This window comes from Acartia tonsa, chromosome 15 (assembly GCF_053477335.1).
Source record: "Acartia tonsa isolate MP-2025a chromosome 15, ASM5347733v1, whole genome shotgun sequence".
Lineage (NCBI taxonomy): Eukaryota > Metazoa > Arthropoda > Copepoda > Calanoida > Acartiidae > Acartia > Acartia tonsa.
In genome coordinates, this window is record NC_137274.1 from 20,388,405 (window position 1) to 20,408,404 (window position 20,000).

The 20,000-nt window shown below is 33.6% G+C and overlaps 1 protein-coding gene across 4 annotated transcripts in view; it reads left to right on the plus strand.

Annotated features, from left to right (window-relative positions):
* LOC145307573 (innexin shaking-B-like) overlaps window positions 1-20,000 on the plus strand; it is a 64,738-nt gene that overhangs the window by 40,981 nt on the left and 3,757 nt on the right. For all 4 annotated transcript variants that reach the window (XM_080150027.1, XM_080150028.1, XM_080150029.1 and 1 more), the window contains 7 exons: window positions 7-68; window positions 4,030-4,156; window positions 5,023-5,121; window positions 8,108-8,228; window positions 8,873-8,956; window positions 11,054-11,136; window positions 19,256-19,382. In XM_080150027.1, coding sequence (XP_080006153.1) covers window positions 7-68; window positions 4,030-4,156; window positions 5,023-5,121; window positions 8,108-8,228; window positions 8,873-8,956; window positions 11,054-11,136; window positions 19,256-19,382 — 703 coding nt within the window. The remainder of the gene's footprint in view (window positions 1-6; window positions 69-4,029; window positions 4,157-5,022; window positions 5,122-8,107; window positions 8,229-8,872; window positions 8,957-11,053; window positions 11,137-19,255; window positions 19,383-20,000) is intronic.

A 20,000-nucleotide genomic window follows, 5' to 3' on the forward strand; every position in this document is an offset into this window, starting at 1 on the left:
ATCTAGGACATACCTGACGATGTATTTGACCTGTATTGTTGGATCCACAGCACATATACAATACCAAGGTAAACTACAGACAGACAAACAGACAGACAAACAGACAGACAAACAAACAGACAAACAGACAGACAAACAAACCGACAGACAAATAGACAGACAGACAAACAGACAGACAAATAGACAGACATACAGACAGACAAATAGACAGACAAACAGACAGACAAACAGACAGACAAACAGACAGACAAACAGACAGACAAACAGACAGAGAAACAGACAGACAAACAGACAGACAAACAGTTAGACAAACAGATAGACAAAGAGACAGACATAGAGACAGAAAAACAGGCTGACAAACAGACAGACAAACAAATAGACAGACAAATAGAAAGACACACAGACAGTCAAACATACTAAAAAAAACATAAAGACAAACAGACAGACAAACAGACAGACAAATAGACAGACAAACAGACAGACAAACAGACAGACAAAAAAATTTTTCATTTCTGCACGCTTCTGGTTTGTCTATAATCCCTGGCTGTGTTTTTATGTATATGTGTGTGTGTGTTTGTGTGTGTGTGTATGTGTGTGTGTATATATATGTGTGTGTGTGTGTATGTGTGTGTGAGTGTGTGTCTATGTATAAGTGTCTCACTCAATCTCTATTAGTTATTCAAAACAACAACAACAAAAATCCCATAATCTTCAGTTACCCCCCCCCCCCCCCCCAGTATAAAAAGATCTAAAAGGATAAGACAATGACCTATAAATTGTTGTACATCCACAATGATGATATAAAAAGTTACCCCTTCTGTAGATTGAAATTAGTGGTTGAAACTTTTGATTAACTAAAATTAATTATAAGTCCCCAAAGTTGTTAAGCCAATGAATAAAACTTTGGGAACTAGTGGTTGAAATGTTTAGATATTTAACTTGATAATGAACTAACCAAATCAATAAAACTTCGGGTACCTCAGCACCCTTCCTGTTATAAAACTTTGGGTACCTTACTTTGATCAAACATTGGGGGAGGGGGGGAGTTGATGTATGAAGAGAAAATGGAATTCTACCAACTCTTATCAAAAGAGAAGTGTTTTCCCGATAATGCAAACAAAAAACAGGGATCTAAAGGGATAAGACAATGGCCAGTATGTACATCTTTAATGATGATACACAAAATTATCCCTTAGATTACAATTAGTGGTTGAAGCTCACTTAATTAACCAACCAATCAAAATTAATTAAAAGTCCCCAAAGCAGTTAAGCCAATGAATGGGAAAACGTTGTTATGAAACTTTGGGGACTAGTGTAATAAACAACCAATTTCATTTGCTACTGTAATGTATCAGAGAGAGGGCAATGGGCTGTTAAATACACTAGTCCCCAAAGTTGTATAATAACGTTTTCTTATTGGTTGGCTCAACAAATTTGGGTACTTTAATCCAAATTTGATTGGTTGTTTCATAAACTTGAGTGTCTGATTTTGTGTGTCATCATTGGGGATGTACATCAATATATCTTCCCATTGTCTTATCCCTTTAGATCCCTGTGTTATTTTAGCTGTGTGATGAAAACACCAAATTTGTATATTCGTGTCTTCTATACATGACATGAGAACATCAGAGCAGGGAGACATAGGGATAAGACAGACAGACAAACAGACAGACAAACAGACAGAAAGACAGACAGACAAACATACAGACAAACAGACAGAGAAATAGACAGACAGACTAACAGACAGACAAATTGACAGACATATAGACAGACAAATAGACAGACAGACAAGCAGAGAGCCAAAAAGACAGACAAATAGACAGACAAACAGAGATACAGTCAGACAGACAGACAGACAAATAGACAGACAAACAGACAGACAAACAGACAGACAAACTGACAGACAAACTGACAGACAAACAGACAAACAAACAGACAGACAAATAGACAGACAAATAGACAGACTGACACACAGACAGACAAACAGACAGACATACATACAGACAGACAAATAGACAGACAAATAGACAGACAAACATACAGACATACAGACAGACAAATAGACAGACAGACAGAGATACAGTCAGACAGATGGACAGACAAATAGACAGACAAACAGACAGACAGACAGACAGACAGACAGACAGAGATACAGTCAGACAGACAGACAGACAAAAAGACAGACATGAGAACATCAGAGCAGGGATTTAAAGAGATAAGACAATGCCCAATAAATTCATGTACATCCCCAATGATGATACACAAAATCACCTCTTCTGTAGATTACAATTAGTGTTACAATGTAACATCAAAATTAAATAAAAGTCCCCAAATTTGTTGAACCAATGAATAAGAAAAATTTTAATAAATCTTTTGGGACTAGTGTAATAAACAGCCCAATGTCCCTCTCTTTTCCAAAACATCAGAGACACATAGATATCCAGGGAGGGAGGGGACATTGGACTGTAAATTAGAATGGTCCCCAAAGTTTTATATGCTCCTTCATTTATTTACTAAAATATATTAGGTACTTTATTTTTTGGTTCAAACCAGGAGTAATATTGATGAACATCATTGGGTCCTGTACATTAATTTATCATCCATTGTCTTATCCCTTTAGATCCCTGAATATAAGTTATACTGTATTATGCCCTCAGGGTTAATATCCCCCCCTCCCTATTAGTTAGTCATAGGAAAAAGATGGGCATAGAAAAAACTAACCCAGGCGAAATAAATCTAAAATTATATTTGGGTTGCAGATGAAAAAGTCGTCTTTACTATTGCCCCACAAAATCATGAAAAAACAGCTCTAATTAACAAATATATTTTAAATTAATTTCTCGTATTCATTCGAATCCGGTGGATAGGAACCGGTTCTCATCCATACGAAAAAACTATGTCTAGCATCGTATTATATCCAGTTTTCTACGAATATAGAAATGTACAATCATAAGATTAAAACCAGTTATTTTAGCCAGTGCCTCCGGCACCTCGGGGCTAAAAAAACTAGTTTTAATCTTATAATTGTACATTCTATATCCGCGGAAAGCCGTTTATAATACGACACGCGAAATAACTATTATTTGTTAGCCACAGCTGGAAATTAACCTTTCCCCACTCCATTATTTCAAATTTTACAAAAGAAAAAGTGCTAGGTTTTTTTTTTAACTCGACAGGTACTTTGAGAAAAAGCGCAGAAAGAATTAGATAGTTCAAATCTCCCTGCTAGAAGGCTCAAGCTGAAGCGCTAGAAAGTGTCATGTGTGTCATAAAACTACATCTATAAATGAGGGATGAGATGAGGGAAAGAAATATTCCAAAAAAGAGATGGATTTAGACATGTATCTATGACGTCACACATGACACTTTTCAGCCCTTCCTCAAGCCAGAGAGAGAGAGAGAAGACAATGGGCTTTTTATTACACTAGTCTTCAAAGTTTTATAATAACATTATCTTATTCGTTGGCTTAACAACTTTGAGGATACTAATGAATTTTGATTGATTAGTTCATTCAATTGAGTGTTCAATCACTTAGTTTAATCTGCAGAAGGTATAATTTTATGTATCATGATTTGTGATGTACATCAATTTATTGGCTATTGTTTTGTCCCCTTAGATCGCTGTTCTTCCTGACCACTTTCATGACCCCCCCCCCCTCTTCTTTATTTTCGAATTTGATCAAAAATAAGATGGTTCTCTATTTGATAGGCATTGTGGGAGAAAGAGTGAGATAACAAAAAATAGTTCAAATCTCTCCGCTAGATGGCTCAAGCTCCAAATTTTTATTCCAGGGCTCTTTCATTGCATGTTGGGAGAGATTTTTTTATTCCATGTTGGGACAGATTTTGGCCACGTGACAAAATAAAGTCATACTATTGGCTGATTGTTTATACTTTGACAAAATATAGCCCTTCTATTGGCTGATTTATGTCACATGACATAATAAAGCCCTACTATTGGCTGATTTATGTCACATGACAAAATGAAGCTCTGCTATTGGTCAATATTAATTGTAGATTTTATTCCAGGGCACTTTCATTGCATGTTGGAAGAGAGGTGGCGCACCCGGGGGTCATCACATCTGCTCATGACAATGAGGAGGAGAGAAGATATGTCACCTACTACCAGTGGGTTGGATTCACATTGTTCTTCCAGGTAGGTTGATTTTTAGTCATGTGACAAAATAAAGCTATGCTATTGGCTGATTTTTAGTCACGTGACAAAATAAAGCCATATTATTGGTGTTTTTATTGGTGGATTTTTTTCTTTTTCGTTCGAACATTTTTTCTATAACATTTAAAATCTCTGTTTTTTTAATTTTAATAATTTTAATGGGAATTGCTAAAACCATATGCCTTAAACCAAATGACTTATTAGATGTATTTTTAAAAAGGTTCCTAAAATAATACATAGAAGAGTTTTAATATTTCCAATAAGGTTTTAATAAAACTGATCCATAAGAGATCTCTAGCGTTCAAATACTGAACTAAACTTCCGGGTGTTCGTTGGTTGTGGTGCCCTACTATTGGCTGATTTTTTAGTCACGTGACAAAATGAAGCTTTACTATTGGTTGATATTTTGTCACGTGACAAAATGAAGCTTTACTATTGGTTGATCATGGATCACAGGAAAGATGTTTTCATTGGTGGATTCAGAAAATCTTGTAAAAATTTATGATGAAAATTCGAAGATTTTTATCTTTTTTGTTCGAACATTTTTTTCTAAAACATTTAAAAACATTTAAAATCTTAATGGGAATTGATAAAACCATATGCCTTAAACCAAAAGACTTAATAAATGTTTTTTTTTTTAAATCGCCTCTATGATAATACATAATATAATTTTAATATTTCTAATTAAGTTTTAATAAAAAAAAACTGATCCATAAGAGATCTCTAGCGTTCAAATACTGAACTAAACTTCCGGGTGTTCGTTGGTTGTGGTGCCCTACTATTGGCTGATTTTTTAGTCACGTGACAAAATGAAGTTTTACTATTGGTTGATAATAACTCAATTTCAGAGTGTTCTATTCTACATACCTCGTTGGTTGTGGAAAAATTGGGAGGCCGGCAAGATCACAGCTCTCATGATGGATCTAGATGTCGGAGTTGTGTCAGAGGTATAGATAGATAGATAGATAGATAGATAGATAGATAGATAGATAGATAGATATATAGATAGATAGATAGATAGATAGATAGATAGATAGATAGATAGATAGATAGATAGATAGATAGATAATAATATATTATCTTAAAATATTAGAAAATCTGACAATAAATTTTTTTTTTAAATCAAATAAAAATGCTCTTAAAGGCTTTTAACATATTTGGTAGGGTAGGGCAAACAATTCTAATGCAATCAAAAGGCTTTGTTGTCCATTAGATGTGAGAATTATAAATATTTTTATTTTAAAATTGTAGCTAGTATTACAACCCCCCCCCCAAAAAAAAAGAACAGAAAATAAAAACATTACAGGGAAATAAATTAACCCCAATTTTGAGCTGTCCTTGGAAAAAAAGCTGCAATTTTTTGTGAGGAACTCTTTGAACTCAGTTTGAAGAACTGACAGTATTTGTTTGTTTGTTGACATCCTTGTTTTGCATTGAAATAATAAATAGTTATTTATCGCATCGTATTATAAACAGCTCTCCACAGATATAAAAATGTACAATTATATGATTAAAAATAGGTTTTTTTTTAGCCCCGAGATGCTAAAGGCACGGGCTAAAAAAACTGGTTTTAATCTTATGATTGTACATTTTTAAATACAATACAATGCTAGACATAATTTTTCAGTACGTCTGAGAACCAGTTCTCATCCACTGGATATTAATAGGTTTTGAAACAATATGGGAAAAAATTTTCTATCCACCCAACTATAACATAATGAAGAGTATACATATTGTGTTTTTTAATGTCAAAGTAAATTTTCAAGATATCCAAGATTATAAATCCTCTTTCCTCCCCCCCCCCAAAAAAAAAAATAATGGCAGCTTAGAAATGAAAGAATATATTTTCTCGTATTTATTCAAATCTGGTGGATAGGAACCGGTTCTCAGCCATACAAAAAAAACTATGTCTAGTATCGTATTATAAACGGCTTTCTACGAATATAAAAATGTACAATCAAAATATTAAAACCAGTTTTTTTAGCCCGTGTCTTCGGCACCTCGGGCCTAAAAAACTGGTTTTAATCTTATAATTGTACATTCTATATTCGCGGAAAGCGGTTTATAATAGAAATAACTATTACTGTATCACTTCAAAACTGATTAATATCTGGTGGATTAGAACCTGTTCTATACGAAAAAGTTATGTATAGCATCTTATTATATCCAGTCTTCAATGAATATAAAAATGTACAATTATAAGATGAAAACCATTTTTGTAGCCCGGAGGTGCCGAAGGCACGAGCAAAAAAAAACTATATCCGCGGAAAGCCGTTTATAATACGATGCGAGAAATAACTATTACTGTATCGCTTCAAAACTGATTAATATCTGGTGAATTAGAACCTGTTCTATGCCATACGAAAAAAATTATGTATAGCATCGTATTATAAACGGCTTTCTAAGAATATAAAAATGTACAATCAAAATATTAAAACCAGTTTTTTTAGCCCGTGTCTTCGGCACCTCGGGCCTAAAAAAACTGGTTTTAATCTTATAATTGTACATTCTATATCCGCGGAAAGCCGTTTATAATACGATACGAGAAATAACTATTCTCATACGAAAAAATTATGTGTAGCATCGTATTATATCCAGTCTTCAATGAATATAAAAATGTACAAATATAAGATCAAAACCATTTTTGTAGCCCGGAGATGGCTTTAATCTTATGATTGTACATTTTTATATTGTACAAAACTGGATATAATACGATGCTATACATAATTTTACAGTATGGCTAAGAACCGGTTCTAATCCACCAGATATTAATCGGTTTCCATGCGATACTGGAATAATTATTTCTTTCATCATATTGTAAACTGCTTTCTGCGGATATAGAATGTAAAATTGTAATTATTAAATTAATAATCTTATGATTCTACATTTTTATATTCATAGAAAGCTGGATATAATACAATGTTAGACATAGTTTTTTCGTATGGCTAAGAACCGGTTCTAATCCACCAGATATTAATCGGTTTCGATGCGATACTGGAAAATAGTTTGAGTACTTATGCAGCAACTCTGATATTTTTATATATATGGAGAATTCTCTAAAGAACATATAATAACGTTAGACTTAATAACATTAGGGCATATATATGTGTGTGTGTGTGTGTGTGTGTGTGTGTGTGTGTGTGTGTGTGTGTGTGTGTGTGTATGTGTTGTGTATGTATATATATGTGTGTGTATATATGTGTATGTGTGGTTATTTGTGAGTGTGTGTTTGTGTGTAAGTGTGTGTGTGTGTGTGTATGTATGTATGAGTATGTGTGTGTGTGTGTGTGTATGTATGTGTGTGTCTGTATATGTGTGTGTATGTGTGTGTGTATGTGTGGGTGTGTGTGTGGTTGTGTGTGTGTGTATGTGAAAAATTTGTCAAAAAAATTTGTCCTTTTTATAGTAAAATTAGACTGTTGAGATATTTTTAGAAATTTCAAAATTTATAAAATTCTAGATGGATTCAAACCCTAAACACAATTTTTTTGTAGCAAAGCTACTTTATAATTCACTTTGTATATATATCTGTCTGTAATTTTATGGCGTAAACATGATATACTCCGCTGCTATTAGATTTAGACAGCTGCTTTTTTTTATCAAGATTGAGCATTGAGTATGTAATTTACTTTGTCCGTCAGTTTGTCATGATACAAAAAATGAGAAAGGCTCTAACAAGATTCTTTGTTAGGGTAGGGGATAAATGCACTAGAAAGGTTTCGTGATTTTTGTTGTTATGGTTGAGAAGATGGTTATGAGATAAATGCAAAAGAAAGGTTTCGTGATTTTTAGTTGTTGTTAATTAAACAATGCTTGAGTAAGGGATAAATGCACAAGAAAGGTTTCATGATTTTTAGTTGTTGTTAATCAAACTATGCTTGGATAAGGAAAGATATTCAAGAAAGGTTTCGTGATTTTTTGTCGTTTTTCTAGGTTGAAAAGAAGCAGAAAAAGAAGTTGTTATTGGACTATCTGTATGACAACCTGAAGAACCACAATTGGTGGGCCTACAGATACTTCTTCTGTGAACTTCTAGCTCTTTTAAATGTCTGTGGTAGGTCTTTATTTGCTTTCAGTTGTTAATAGGGTTGGGCCGGATATCCAGTCTGACCGGTTATCTGGCCGGATATCTGGTTATTTTCTACATCCGGCTGGATACTGGATATTAAAACTATCCGGTTACATGATATCCGGCTGAATTTTGACGGATATCAAACGTTGGCCAGATATCCGGCTGGAACCGGATATCTGGCATTAAAAATCTGGTATCCAGCCAAAAAAGTATCCGGCCCAACCCTAGTTGTTAAGCTACTCTATAATTCACTTTGTCTGCACTAGAAATATTTCATGTACGTACAGTCATACATGAAATCTCTAAATTTAGATGTATTACTTAAAGAATACTACCTGGATCCTCCTGTTTGGAACCTTTTTTTTGTCTGCTAGCAACTTTCTTTTTGCTCTTTTGTATCAAAATGGCTGTGGTAACATTCCCAATAATATTTGCCTTATCTTTATATACAGGCAGTTATTAATATCTGTCTTCAAAAATAGTAGGTTGCAAGTGCAATTAAAATGTATACTGGCCTTCAATTGTTAATTTAGTCTGTGTATCAGCCTTTCATTTTTTCATAGGCACTATAAAGAGCTTTTCAAATAGTCATTTCAATAAAAACTATATATACATCCTTTTTTTAGGCCAAATGTTTTTGATGGACAGATTTTTCAACGGTGCCTTCCTCACCTTCGGCCTGGAAGTTATAGCTTTTGCAGAACGAGATCAGGAATGCACCCACACACAACATTTTTCTCATGACAAATTTTCCCTTCTTGGACATAATCTTATTGGGACAAATTTTCCCTTATGGGACAAAATCTTAAAATGACAAATTTTTCCAAAATGAACAAATTCTCATTTTGGCAAATTTTGCCTTAAAAAATTTCCCATAATATATGAATTATCTTTATGACAAATTTACCAAGCAGAATCAAAAATTGATTTCCCCATTGGACAAATTTTCATTGTGACAAATTTTCCCAGGCTCAAAACTTTCCTAAAGTTTAAACTTATTAGAGAATTAGGGCAATTCCCCCCCATCTCTTGCTTTCATAACCCCTAAAAGGCAAAAAGTATGAAAAAAACAAAATGTCTAAAATTTTAGTCCCTAATCCATAAAACAATTTAAGTGTTTAATTATTTTTTTCTATTTTCATAAAAGGACCTCACAAAAAAAGAACTCTACAGAAATCGCGACAAACAGGGAAAATTTCTACAGGGAAAATTGTTCAAATTTTCAAGTTCTCATGGCTTTTAGTAAATTAATTCTATTATTAGAATATTGAACAAAGGTTGAAAAAAACATCTCTTAAGACAACATAAGCCTAAGACAGTTTTCTCATACTTTAATGGGACCACAAGCAAACTTTTATGTTTAACTTAGTTTGGGTTAGGTAACAATAGGGAGATCCAGAAGGGGTTAGTGGTATCTCGAACAGATAGAAGGCCCAGTGGGGCTAGAGCTCCCCAATATAGAAGCACATGTATATGTATTTTCGTTTTAAATACTTTAAATACATAAACCTTATTTTTTGTGTAGGTTTCGTGATTTTAAGTTTTGAAATATTCTCTCTCTTTCACTTTGTTATGATTACAGATAATCTGCTCTGTAACTCTCTTTGTCCGTTTGTCTTTTTTCATAATAGAATTTGTGCTTCGCTTCTTATGAATGTTGTCATTCTTATTAATTTTTTTTTATATTACAATAATACATTTGGAGAAATTATAAGACAGTTTTTCACCTAACATTAAAATCACTATCTTTATAATACAAAGTAGCTTGATGTCTGTCCGTCTGAAGCTTAAGATCTCGGTAACCACTAAACTGATTGGATTCTACTCTTCAGGGAATATACCTACTGGTCCTGTAGTGGTTTTAGGCTATTTTATTGGGGGTTGTGACACCCCCAACTCCCCCCAAAAATAAAAAAATCCCCCCCTTAATTTTTTTTTCTTGCGTAGGGTAACTATTTTTTTCACAATTTTTTCTTTCTTATGGGGAAGTTAGTTCACAGAAAACTACTGGCGGCAGCACCAGTAGTAATTAATTTTTTTTTAATTTCCTCTTGTGGCAAAGCCCCTAGAGGCTAGGGGCGAAGCCGCTAGTATAGTATAATACACAAAAGATTGATTTTACTTGTGTTCCAATATTATTATTTTTTTTGTAGTTATACATATTAACATAACTTCTATCTCTAAATTTAAAAAAATCAAATTAAAATCTCATTATTAGAGTAAAAGAATAGAGGGGTATGTAACTCTCTCTCTCCCCTCTTGTATTGGGTCTTTAAAATCAGCTGATAGCTTTGAAATATAAACACAGCCGGGTCCTTACAAAAAAAACAATAAAACAATTTGCTAGCAGACAAAAAGGGTCTCTGCCTTTTGGGGCAGGTATTTGTCTAGATTATACATCTATATTTATACATTTATAATCTCATTAGCAAAAAGGCTGAAAATAGATATTTAGATAAACAGATAGATAGTTTGATAGAATACACAAAAATTAAAGTTGTTAAAAATGGTTTAACCCTTAAAAGATGTTTTTTTTCCCTACCTTTAGTTTTCATATTCAAATTGGTCCCAATCATCCAATTAAAGACAATCAACCCTTTTATTGCACGACCTTTGCAAGGAAATCCTTGATTAAAATTTTGGGCCAAAACTAAAAAGCATGTGGACAATATATTGCGCCAAAAATGCACCCTCGTGTGGTGAAAATTGCGCGCCAAAAATATAACACATGGTTATAATTTCGCGCCAAAACTAAGAAACATGTGGTCAATATTTCGCGCCAAAAACGTGTGTGTGTGTGGGGCTGTAGGAGGACAGACTGGACCCCATGGTATATGTGTTCCCCAGAATGACAAAGTGTACCTTCCACAAGTTTGGTGTCAGCGGAGAGGTAATAATATTTCCCACCATTTTTGTGTAAAACAACATGGCGGATTTTGCGATGTATTTCTAACATGTCGGTTTTTCGCGCCAATTTTTCATTATGGTGTACACATTCCCAGAATGACAAAGTGTACCTTCCACAAGTTTGGTGTCAGCGGAGAGGTAATTATACATACATATATAAACATTTCTCCCCTTTGCTTGTTTAAATCAACATGGCGGATTTTGCGATGTATTCCTAACATGTCGGATTTTCGCGCCAATTTTTCATTATGGTGTACATATTCCATATAGTCATAAACCTTTCCTAGACCTATTAGAAGCTTCACTGTAAAGGAGAACCTTATCGGTTCATCAGTTAGCAAGATCCTTTGTTATCTGATTGATAGATATATTTTTTAACAACCTTTGTATGAAATTCCTAAAGATTTTAAACAAAATCAAATATTACGAAACTTCCATGAAAATTGTGGTCATTTTTGAGATATTAGCGGACATGTCATCACATACACACTCACACACACATACACATACATACACACATACACACACACACACACACACACACTTACACCTAATACATAAATAAGAAAGTTGTAATAGCAGTGTAAATAATGTGAAATAAAATTTTACAAAAATTGGAGGAAAAACAGTAAAATAGAATGTTCTTACAAAATCAAATTAAATATTTAACAATTTGTGGAAATATATAAAAATAGCCAAAAACCTGCTAAAAACAGTCCGACCGCCATGGATGTTTCATATATAATATCTTACATATAAGCTAAGAAAAACAAGTCTCACCCCCCCCCCCCCCCTGCAGGTTAGGTTTTTTCTACAGGGGCTAAAAAAGGCTTTGGGGACTTTAGTGAATTTTGATTGATTGAGCCAATAAGATGATGATTCAACTACTAATTTTAATCTTAAGAAGGGGTTAATTTTGTGTATAAATATTTGGGATGTACATTAATTTATCGGCCAGTGTCTTATCCCTTTAGGTCCCTTTAGTAAGTCTAAACCTCTAAAAGTTTTTGAACACAGTAATAGTGTCTGACTGATTATGACGTAACAAAAAAAAATAGCCAATGAGAGGCCATTATTGACTTATGGTAAAATTTATAGTGGCCTCTCATTGGCTAATTTTTTTGTTACGTCATAATCAGTCAGACACTATTACTGTGTTCACTGTTTTTAGAAAGTGGTGTTTTGTCTATACTTTCCATCCCTTCCCCTCAGCAAAAATAGATTGAAAAATCTTGGAGGGGTTAATTATTTAACCCCCCCCCCCATTCTAGAATGGTGGGTGTATAACCCCCCCCCCCCCCTCATAAAAAAACTATGTGCATGCCCTTGATTCAAGCATATACTTCACCCCCCCCCCCCCCAACCCACCTTTAAATTGAACTAGAGATCTAAAGGGATAAGACAATGGTCAATAATTTGATGTACATCCTCAATGATGATACACAAAATTAGCCATTACGTAGATTACAATTAGTGCTTGAAACATTTGGACTATCTACTAAATAAACCAACTAATCAAAATTCCCAAAGGTTGTTAAGCCAATAAATAAGAAATTGTTATTATAAAACTTTGGGGACTTGTGTAATAAACAGCCCAATGTCCCCTCCCTCCCTGAATGTGAATCTTAGATGAGCTGAATTTGAATTTCCGATTGTGTACATATCACCCTCATCCTATTTCAAATATTTACTACTAGCTAAAAAAGCTTCAAACTACCAAAAAAAAAAAAAATTTGAAAAATTGAAATTTTGAATATTTTATGTATAAATTGTTTATACATTATATCACTTTTCCCTATGACTGGAGTTATCTGCTGTACAACTCTGGAAATTGGGGAAGAAATAGGCAATCAATTTTCAGTTGATCCAATCTTAATATACAACAAATTACACACATTTATAAAAAATCCAAAACATATTTCATAGATAAAATAATAAACAATATTTATTGTGTGAGGCAAACCTCAGGAGAGGAGGGAGAGGACATTGGACTGTTTATTACACTAGTCCCCAAAGTTTTATAATAACGTTTACATATTCGTTGGCTCAACAACTTTGGGGATTTTATTGAATTTTGATTTTTTAAGTTCAGTGTCCAAAACTTTCAGCCACTAATTGTAATCTACAGAAGGGGTAATTTTATGTATCATTATTGGGAATGTACATAAATTTTTTTCGGCTATTGTCTTATCCCTTTATATCCCTGGAAGCAAATGTACATTAATGTTAATTCAGAATTAGAATGCACCAAAAAACATAAATTTTTAATTTTATTTTATTATATATTATTTTTTATAGCTAATTCTTTAAAGAGTATCTTAAAGTCATATTACTGACAAAGCAGCAGTAGTTGCTCACTTTTCACTTTAACTATTTAACTAAAGCTTTACACATTCAAGTTGGTTCTATCTTAACCCCCCCCCCTCCCTTCTTGCCAAAAATATGAATACCACAGAACCAAACAAAAATTCGATTAACTTAATACCTGCACAGTTTTTGCACAGTCTGTTAGTTTTTTATATGTCCGATTAAACATTTGTACTTCACCATAACTCTCTCAAAAATGATTACAAAACAAATCATTTTCGACCCAAGATCAAGATACTTAAACAGTTTCTTTACATGCCCAAGTAATCAGTTTTGAAATTTCTTCCCATTTCATGAAACTAGTGAAAATACTTAAAAATATGAAAATTTGGATTTTTATATGCAAGGCCGAGTTTATGTTATGGTCTGTGTGTCTGTCTGTACCAAAGGATCTCGGTTACCGCTCCTTTGCAGAGTAGCTTCTTATAGGTCCTAGATTTATATCTATTTTGGGGGAGGGTACAACCACCCTTCCAAGTGAAATCTCCCCCCCCCCCAATTTTTTAAAAATCTAAAATAAAAAAATCAGTACTTGAATTCATCTTCCCCTCCTTAAGTGACCCTAGAGGCCTCTTGGGGGCGTAGCCACTAGTATTCTTATAAACAGATAAAACATTTGTGAATGTGGCCAAGGATCTAAAGGGATAAGACAATAGCCGATAAATTAATGTACATCCCCAATGATGATACACAAAATTACCCTCTATGTAGATTAAGATTAGTGGTTAAAACGTTTGAACACTAAACTTATTGAATGAACCAATTAACATTCAATAAAAGTCCGCAAAGTTGTTAAGTCAACATATCAGAAAACATTATGATACAACTTTGAGGACTAGTGTAATAAACAGCCAATTGTCTCCCCTCTCTCGCTCTGGTATGCAAACCATAAATCAAATTATAGAAACCCTAAATATTGCCCAATTTCCTGTTTAATATAAAATATATATGGTGCATTATTTGCCAAGTGTACCACTTTTCTGCACTACCTCTCCAATTTTTTTAATACACTATATTTTTGTTCGTTGGGTGATTCACAAAAAGATCACATCGAAATACTTTTATTTAGGCAATTTAATTTACTAAATTTCATTTTTTTCTGTTTTTTTTTACCTTTCTTCATGGATAGCTAGATATCTAGACATCCAGGAACTTTGATGCCCAGTTCACAAACAACTTTTAGAGGTAGACCGATTTATTCTGTAGGTCAACCTAAACAAGTGCAATTAACAAATGCCTTTATAAAATCGGTCAAACCTCAAAAGCATCTTTAGGTCGACCTAAAATTTCCAGAGGTCGACCTCTGTCTTTTGTCCTTGAAACACCGAATTGACTAAAATATACAGTATTATCGAAATCGGAGAGGTAGTGCAGAAAAGTGTTCCAATTTGAAAATAATGCACCATATGCATATGGAGACTCCTTGGTCAAATGGCTTTAAATCAACATGCTATTTAAATCAGAAAGAAAGGGGACAATGAGCTGATTGTTACACTAGTCCCCAATGTTTTATGATAATGTTTTCTTATTCGTTGACTAAACAACTTTGAGGACTTTAGTGAATTTTGATTGGTTGTTTTATTTAGTAGTGATCAAACGTTTCATCAACTAATTAAAATCTACAGAAAGGATAATTTAAAATTTAGTGTAACATCATTAGGGATGTACATCAATTTATTGGCCATTGTCTTATCCATTTAGATTCTTGTGTTTAAAACCAACTTTTAGAAGCATAGCAGCTCTATAATTTAGACCAGGGATCTAAAGGGATAAGACAATGGCCGATACATTGATGTACATCCGCAGTGATGATACACAAAATTACATCTTCTGTAGATTAAAAATAGTAGTTGAAACATTTGAACACAAAATTCAAGAAAGTCCCCAAAGATGTTAAGCAAATCAATAAGAAAACGTTATTATAAAACTTTAGGGACTAGTGTAATAAACAGTCCATTGTCCCCTTTCTGATTAGGTTGACCAATAAGAATTGTCTTCCTGGTCGAATCCTTCCAATAAATGTATAAATATAGATGTATAACCCAGACAACTACCTGGATACCCCTGTTAGGGATCTTTTTCCTCTGCTAGCAAATTTCTTTCTGCTCTTTTGTAGCGACTTGGCTGTGTTAATATTCCAGCCGCTATTGGTTGATTTTCAAAGCCCAATTGAAAGACGGTACAGGGTCCACGGGGTTAGGGGATATACAGCTATTTAACCCCTTCCCCCTCTATTGTTTTACTCTAATATCTTCTACTAGCGGCTACGCCCCTAGAGGCCTCTAGTAGCACTTCAAATGTTTTTGTTTGTTAAAGTCTCTATGATAATTCTTTATGTTAAGATACCTCTTTATGTTACGTTGAAGTCTCCCACATATATCAAAAAAAAAATTCGATTTTTTATGTGATTTCTCTTGGAAGGGTGGTGGTACCCTCCCCCAAAATAGTTATAAACCTTCCCGGGACCCATGAGAATCTACACTGTTAAGGAGAACCCGATCGGTTCAGTGGTTAGCAATATCCTTTGGTACAGACACACAGACACACAAACACAAAGACATCCTGTTACTTTAGTATAAGGATTTTCTTCTCCATTTTATTCTTGATTACCAGAAGAAGCCAACTACTTCTACACAGTTTTACCCCCGGAAGGGAGGGGACATGGGGTTGTTTGTTACACTAGTCCCCAAAGTTTTATAGTAGTGTTTTCAAATTAGTTGGCCTAAATTCTGATTGGTTGGTTTATTAAGTTGAGGGTCGAAATGTTTCAACCACTAATTTTAATCTACAGAAGGGGTAGATTGGTATATCATCATTTAGGATGTACATCAATTTATCTGCCATTGTCTTATCTCCTTATATCCCTAGTTTTATCCACACCACCTTATACCCTCAGATCCACACACACACATACACACACACATACATACACACACACATATACACACACATGCACACATAGATACATACATACATACATACACACACACACACACACATACATACATACATACACACACACACACACACATACATACATACATACACACACACACCCACACACATACAGAGACTAAAACACACATGCATACACACATTCACACACAAACAAACACACTCCCATACACACATACAGAGACTAAAACACACGTGCATACACACATTCACACACAAACACACACTCACATGCACACACACACACACACTCATAGACACACACTCACACACACACACACACACTCATGCACACACACACATACACAGACTAAAACACAAAACTTTTCTCATCTTGTTTTATCTTTAAACCTCCACTCTCCTCTGGTTTCAAATTAGAGTTGTAACAAATATTCACTTTCAGGGATCTAAAGGGATAAGACAATGGCCAATAAATTGATGTAAATCTCCTGTGTTGATACACATAATTACCCCGTATGTAGATTACAATTAGTGATTGAAACGTTTGAACACTTAACTTAATAATAAAACCAATCAAAATTCACAAAAGTCTCCAAAGTCATGTTAACAAATAAGAAATGCTATTATGAAACTTTGAGGATTAGTGTAATAAACAGCCCATTGTCCCATCTCTCTATGGAAAAAATTGACACCAGCTGAAATTTAAAGAGTAGGTTGTCTACTGGATGTTACTTAACCTAATACACAAGTTGTTTGGACAGAAAAGGAGAGATTTAGCTCACCTTAGTCATTCTAGGATGTTAGACCAGGCTTTAAAGTGTCATAGACAGCATCCTCAACCATGTGATGATGATAAAAGGAATAATAATATCTATATCTGGGGTAAAAACAGCCAGATATAACTATTCATTTTAGGATAATCCTTACACTAAAGTAACAGGATGTCTGTCTGTCTGTCCATCTGAAATTTAAGATCTTGGTGGCACTGAACCTATTGTATTCTAATCTTCACGGGATATATCTTCTGGTCCTGTGGTGGTTTTATGCTATATTCTTGGGGGTTGGGACACCCCTAACCTAATAAACAAAATAATTCCCCCCATTTTTTAGGCAGTATATTTAAAACATTGGTGCAAAGCTCCTAGAGGCTAGCGGCAAAGCCGCTAGTTGTTTTTATATTTAGAGAAAAATGTAAATCTTTACTATCCCTAGCCATAAGACAGAAAAATATCTTTTATATAATGTCACTTATAAGAAAGAAAAAGAAAAATACTTTCTTGTTTAAATACCTCAGACACTTGTTAAAAAAAGAAAAAAAAATATGAAAATTTTTTAATAAAATGTAGAATTTGTGTATACTGTATGTTTTCTGGGTGGCCTAAAATATTCGGTGATTCAAATATTGTTATCAGAACAGTTTGAGGATGATATAAAGTAAATTTTAACCAACATTGATAACTAAAATAAGCTGTAATAATCATCATCGCCATTTATCTCTTCTTTCAAGAGCATAGGCCACACACAATAGGCCATTTTTCTTTGAATTGGGCCTCAGTAGAGGCATCACTGAAAGATAATAAATTCTCATCTTTCAGTTCGTCCAGGAATTCCCTCCTCCAGGTTGTTTTTGGTCTACCTGGTTTACTCTTTCCTGTGAAGGTGTTCCAAGTCTTGATTGGTTAAATCATCATACTCTTTCCTTAGAGTGTACCCACCAAACCATTCTATTTTATTGTTAGTTTGATGTCTGACATATTACTGCGCTCTAGAAGCTTAGCATTTGTGATCTTGAAAGAAACTGTTAAAATCCAATTAAAATGATTTTTCAATAATGTGCAATAATTTACATTTTAGAGGTTTAAAATCATGATGCTAAATCCTCTGATTATAGTTAATAATCTATGTGTCAATGTTTTAATGCTCATTGCATAATCTAATATTTTCATGTGAGCTCATTGTAATATTTTCTTTTTTTCTAGGATGAAAAAGTTAAAAGTATACAAATATAGGGTGCTAAAAAAAACCTATCGCTTTACTCTTTTCAATATAAATTTTTCAGTTTTTGTCAAAAACTAACAAAAAATTACCCAATTCATGTCTAAGCAATGACAATGGGAAAACAATATTGGATTTTGAATCTACTTACCCTTCCTGAGTACTACAGCTCGCATCCTAGCTCTTGTGGAGAATTTTTCCTGACATGGAGATTAAAAATCAACAAATTGTCTTAAACACTATAAATCTTGTAGTAAAACCCAAAAATGTTTCGAGTTTTTATGGGGCATGTAAAGACCTTTCTATAGACACCTTAACCAGGTTTCTAACTCAATCCTAGCCAATTCTATGTTAAAAACATGATAGTTTACAATCATGTTTTAGTGCTTTTATTAGGATTATTTAATATTGTCATTTAGCTCTTTGATGTTTTGATGCTCTTTATTATTGTAATTTAGGCTCTTTGTAACATTGTTAAAAATATGATAGTTTACAATCATATTTTATTGTTTTTGACACTCTTTGCATTTATTATTATTATGCTCTTTGTAACATTTTCTTTTTTCTAGGTGGAAAAAGATGATTCTTATTATATACTGCCTCTAAATACAGTTCATATTCATATTTTAATGTTTTTGATACTCTTTGGATTATTTATTATTGTCTAAGCTCTTTGTAATAATTTTTATTTTTGTAGGTTGAGAAACATGATACCCTTTCTAAATGCCACTGAATATAATAAATATCCTAATTTCAATGTTTTTGGTGCTCTTTGCATTATTTAATATTGTCTAAGCTCTTTGTAACAATTATTTTTTTTCTAGGTTGAGAAACATGATGCCCTTTGCATACTGCCACTGAATATAGTTAATGAGAAAATTTATATATTCCTATGGTTCTGGCTCCTGCTCCTAGGCTGCCTTTCCACTCTGGTAGTCATTTACAGGCTAGGTAAGTCACAGTTTTTAAAAGCAAAGCTTTTCTATAATTACGAGTGGTCCATCCGTCCGTCCGTACGTCCGTCCGTCTGTCCGAGATGGATAGCCTTTATTTGTTAATTTAGGCATGTTAGAATTGTCCTATCGATTTAAAACTGTGCATGGTGTTTTCTTAAGTAGCTAGATACGATTTAGAAAGCGTAGCAACTCTATAATCATTACCAGAAAGTCCGTACATCCATTTTAAACATGTCGATTTTTTTACTTTTTTAACAACAAATTTTCATGTGATCCAACCATCCGATTGATCTGATTTTTGGTATATTAATTCGTGGGACAACAAAGTATAATGTAATAAGCGAAGCAACTCTATAATCAAGTCCTAAAAATGTAAGTATGTCCATAAACATTATCCTGTATCAAGCAGTTTTTCAACAAATTTACTTACAATTTTGCTTTGACTCTTATACATTTATATTATGATTATTCAGTTCTGACACTATACAAGTGTTAATGTCCGTTTGTCCAACCTTTTTAGTGCTTCCCTTTTATGGATGTTGTCATCCTTGTTTACACTAGAGTCCCCAAGTTCTTTTGATAATGTTTTCATATTTGTTAACTTAACAACCTT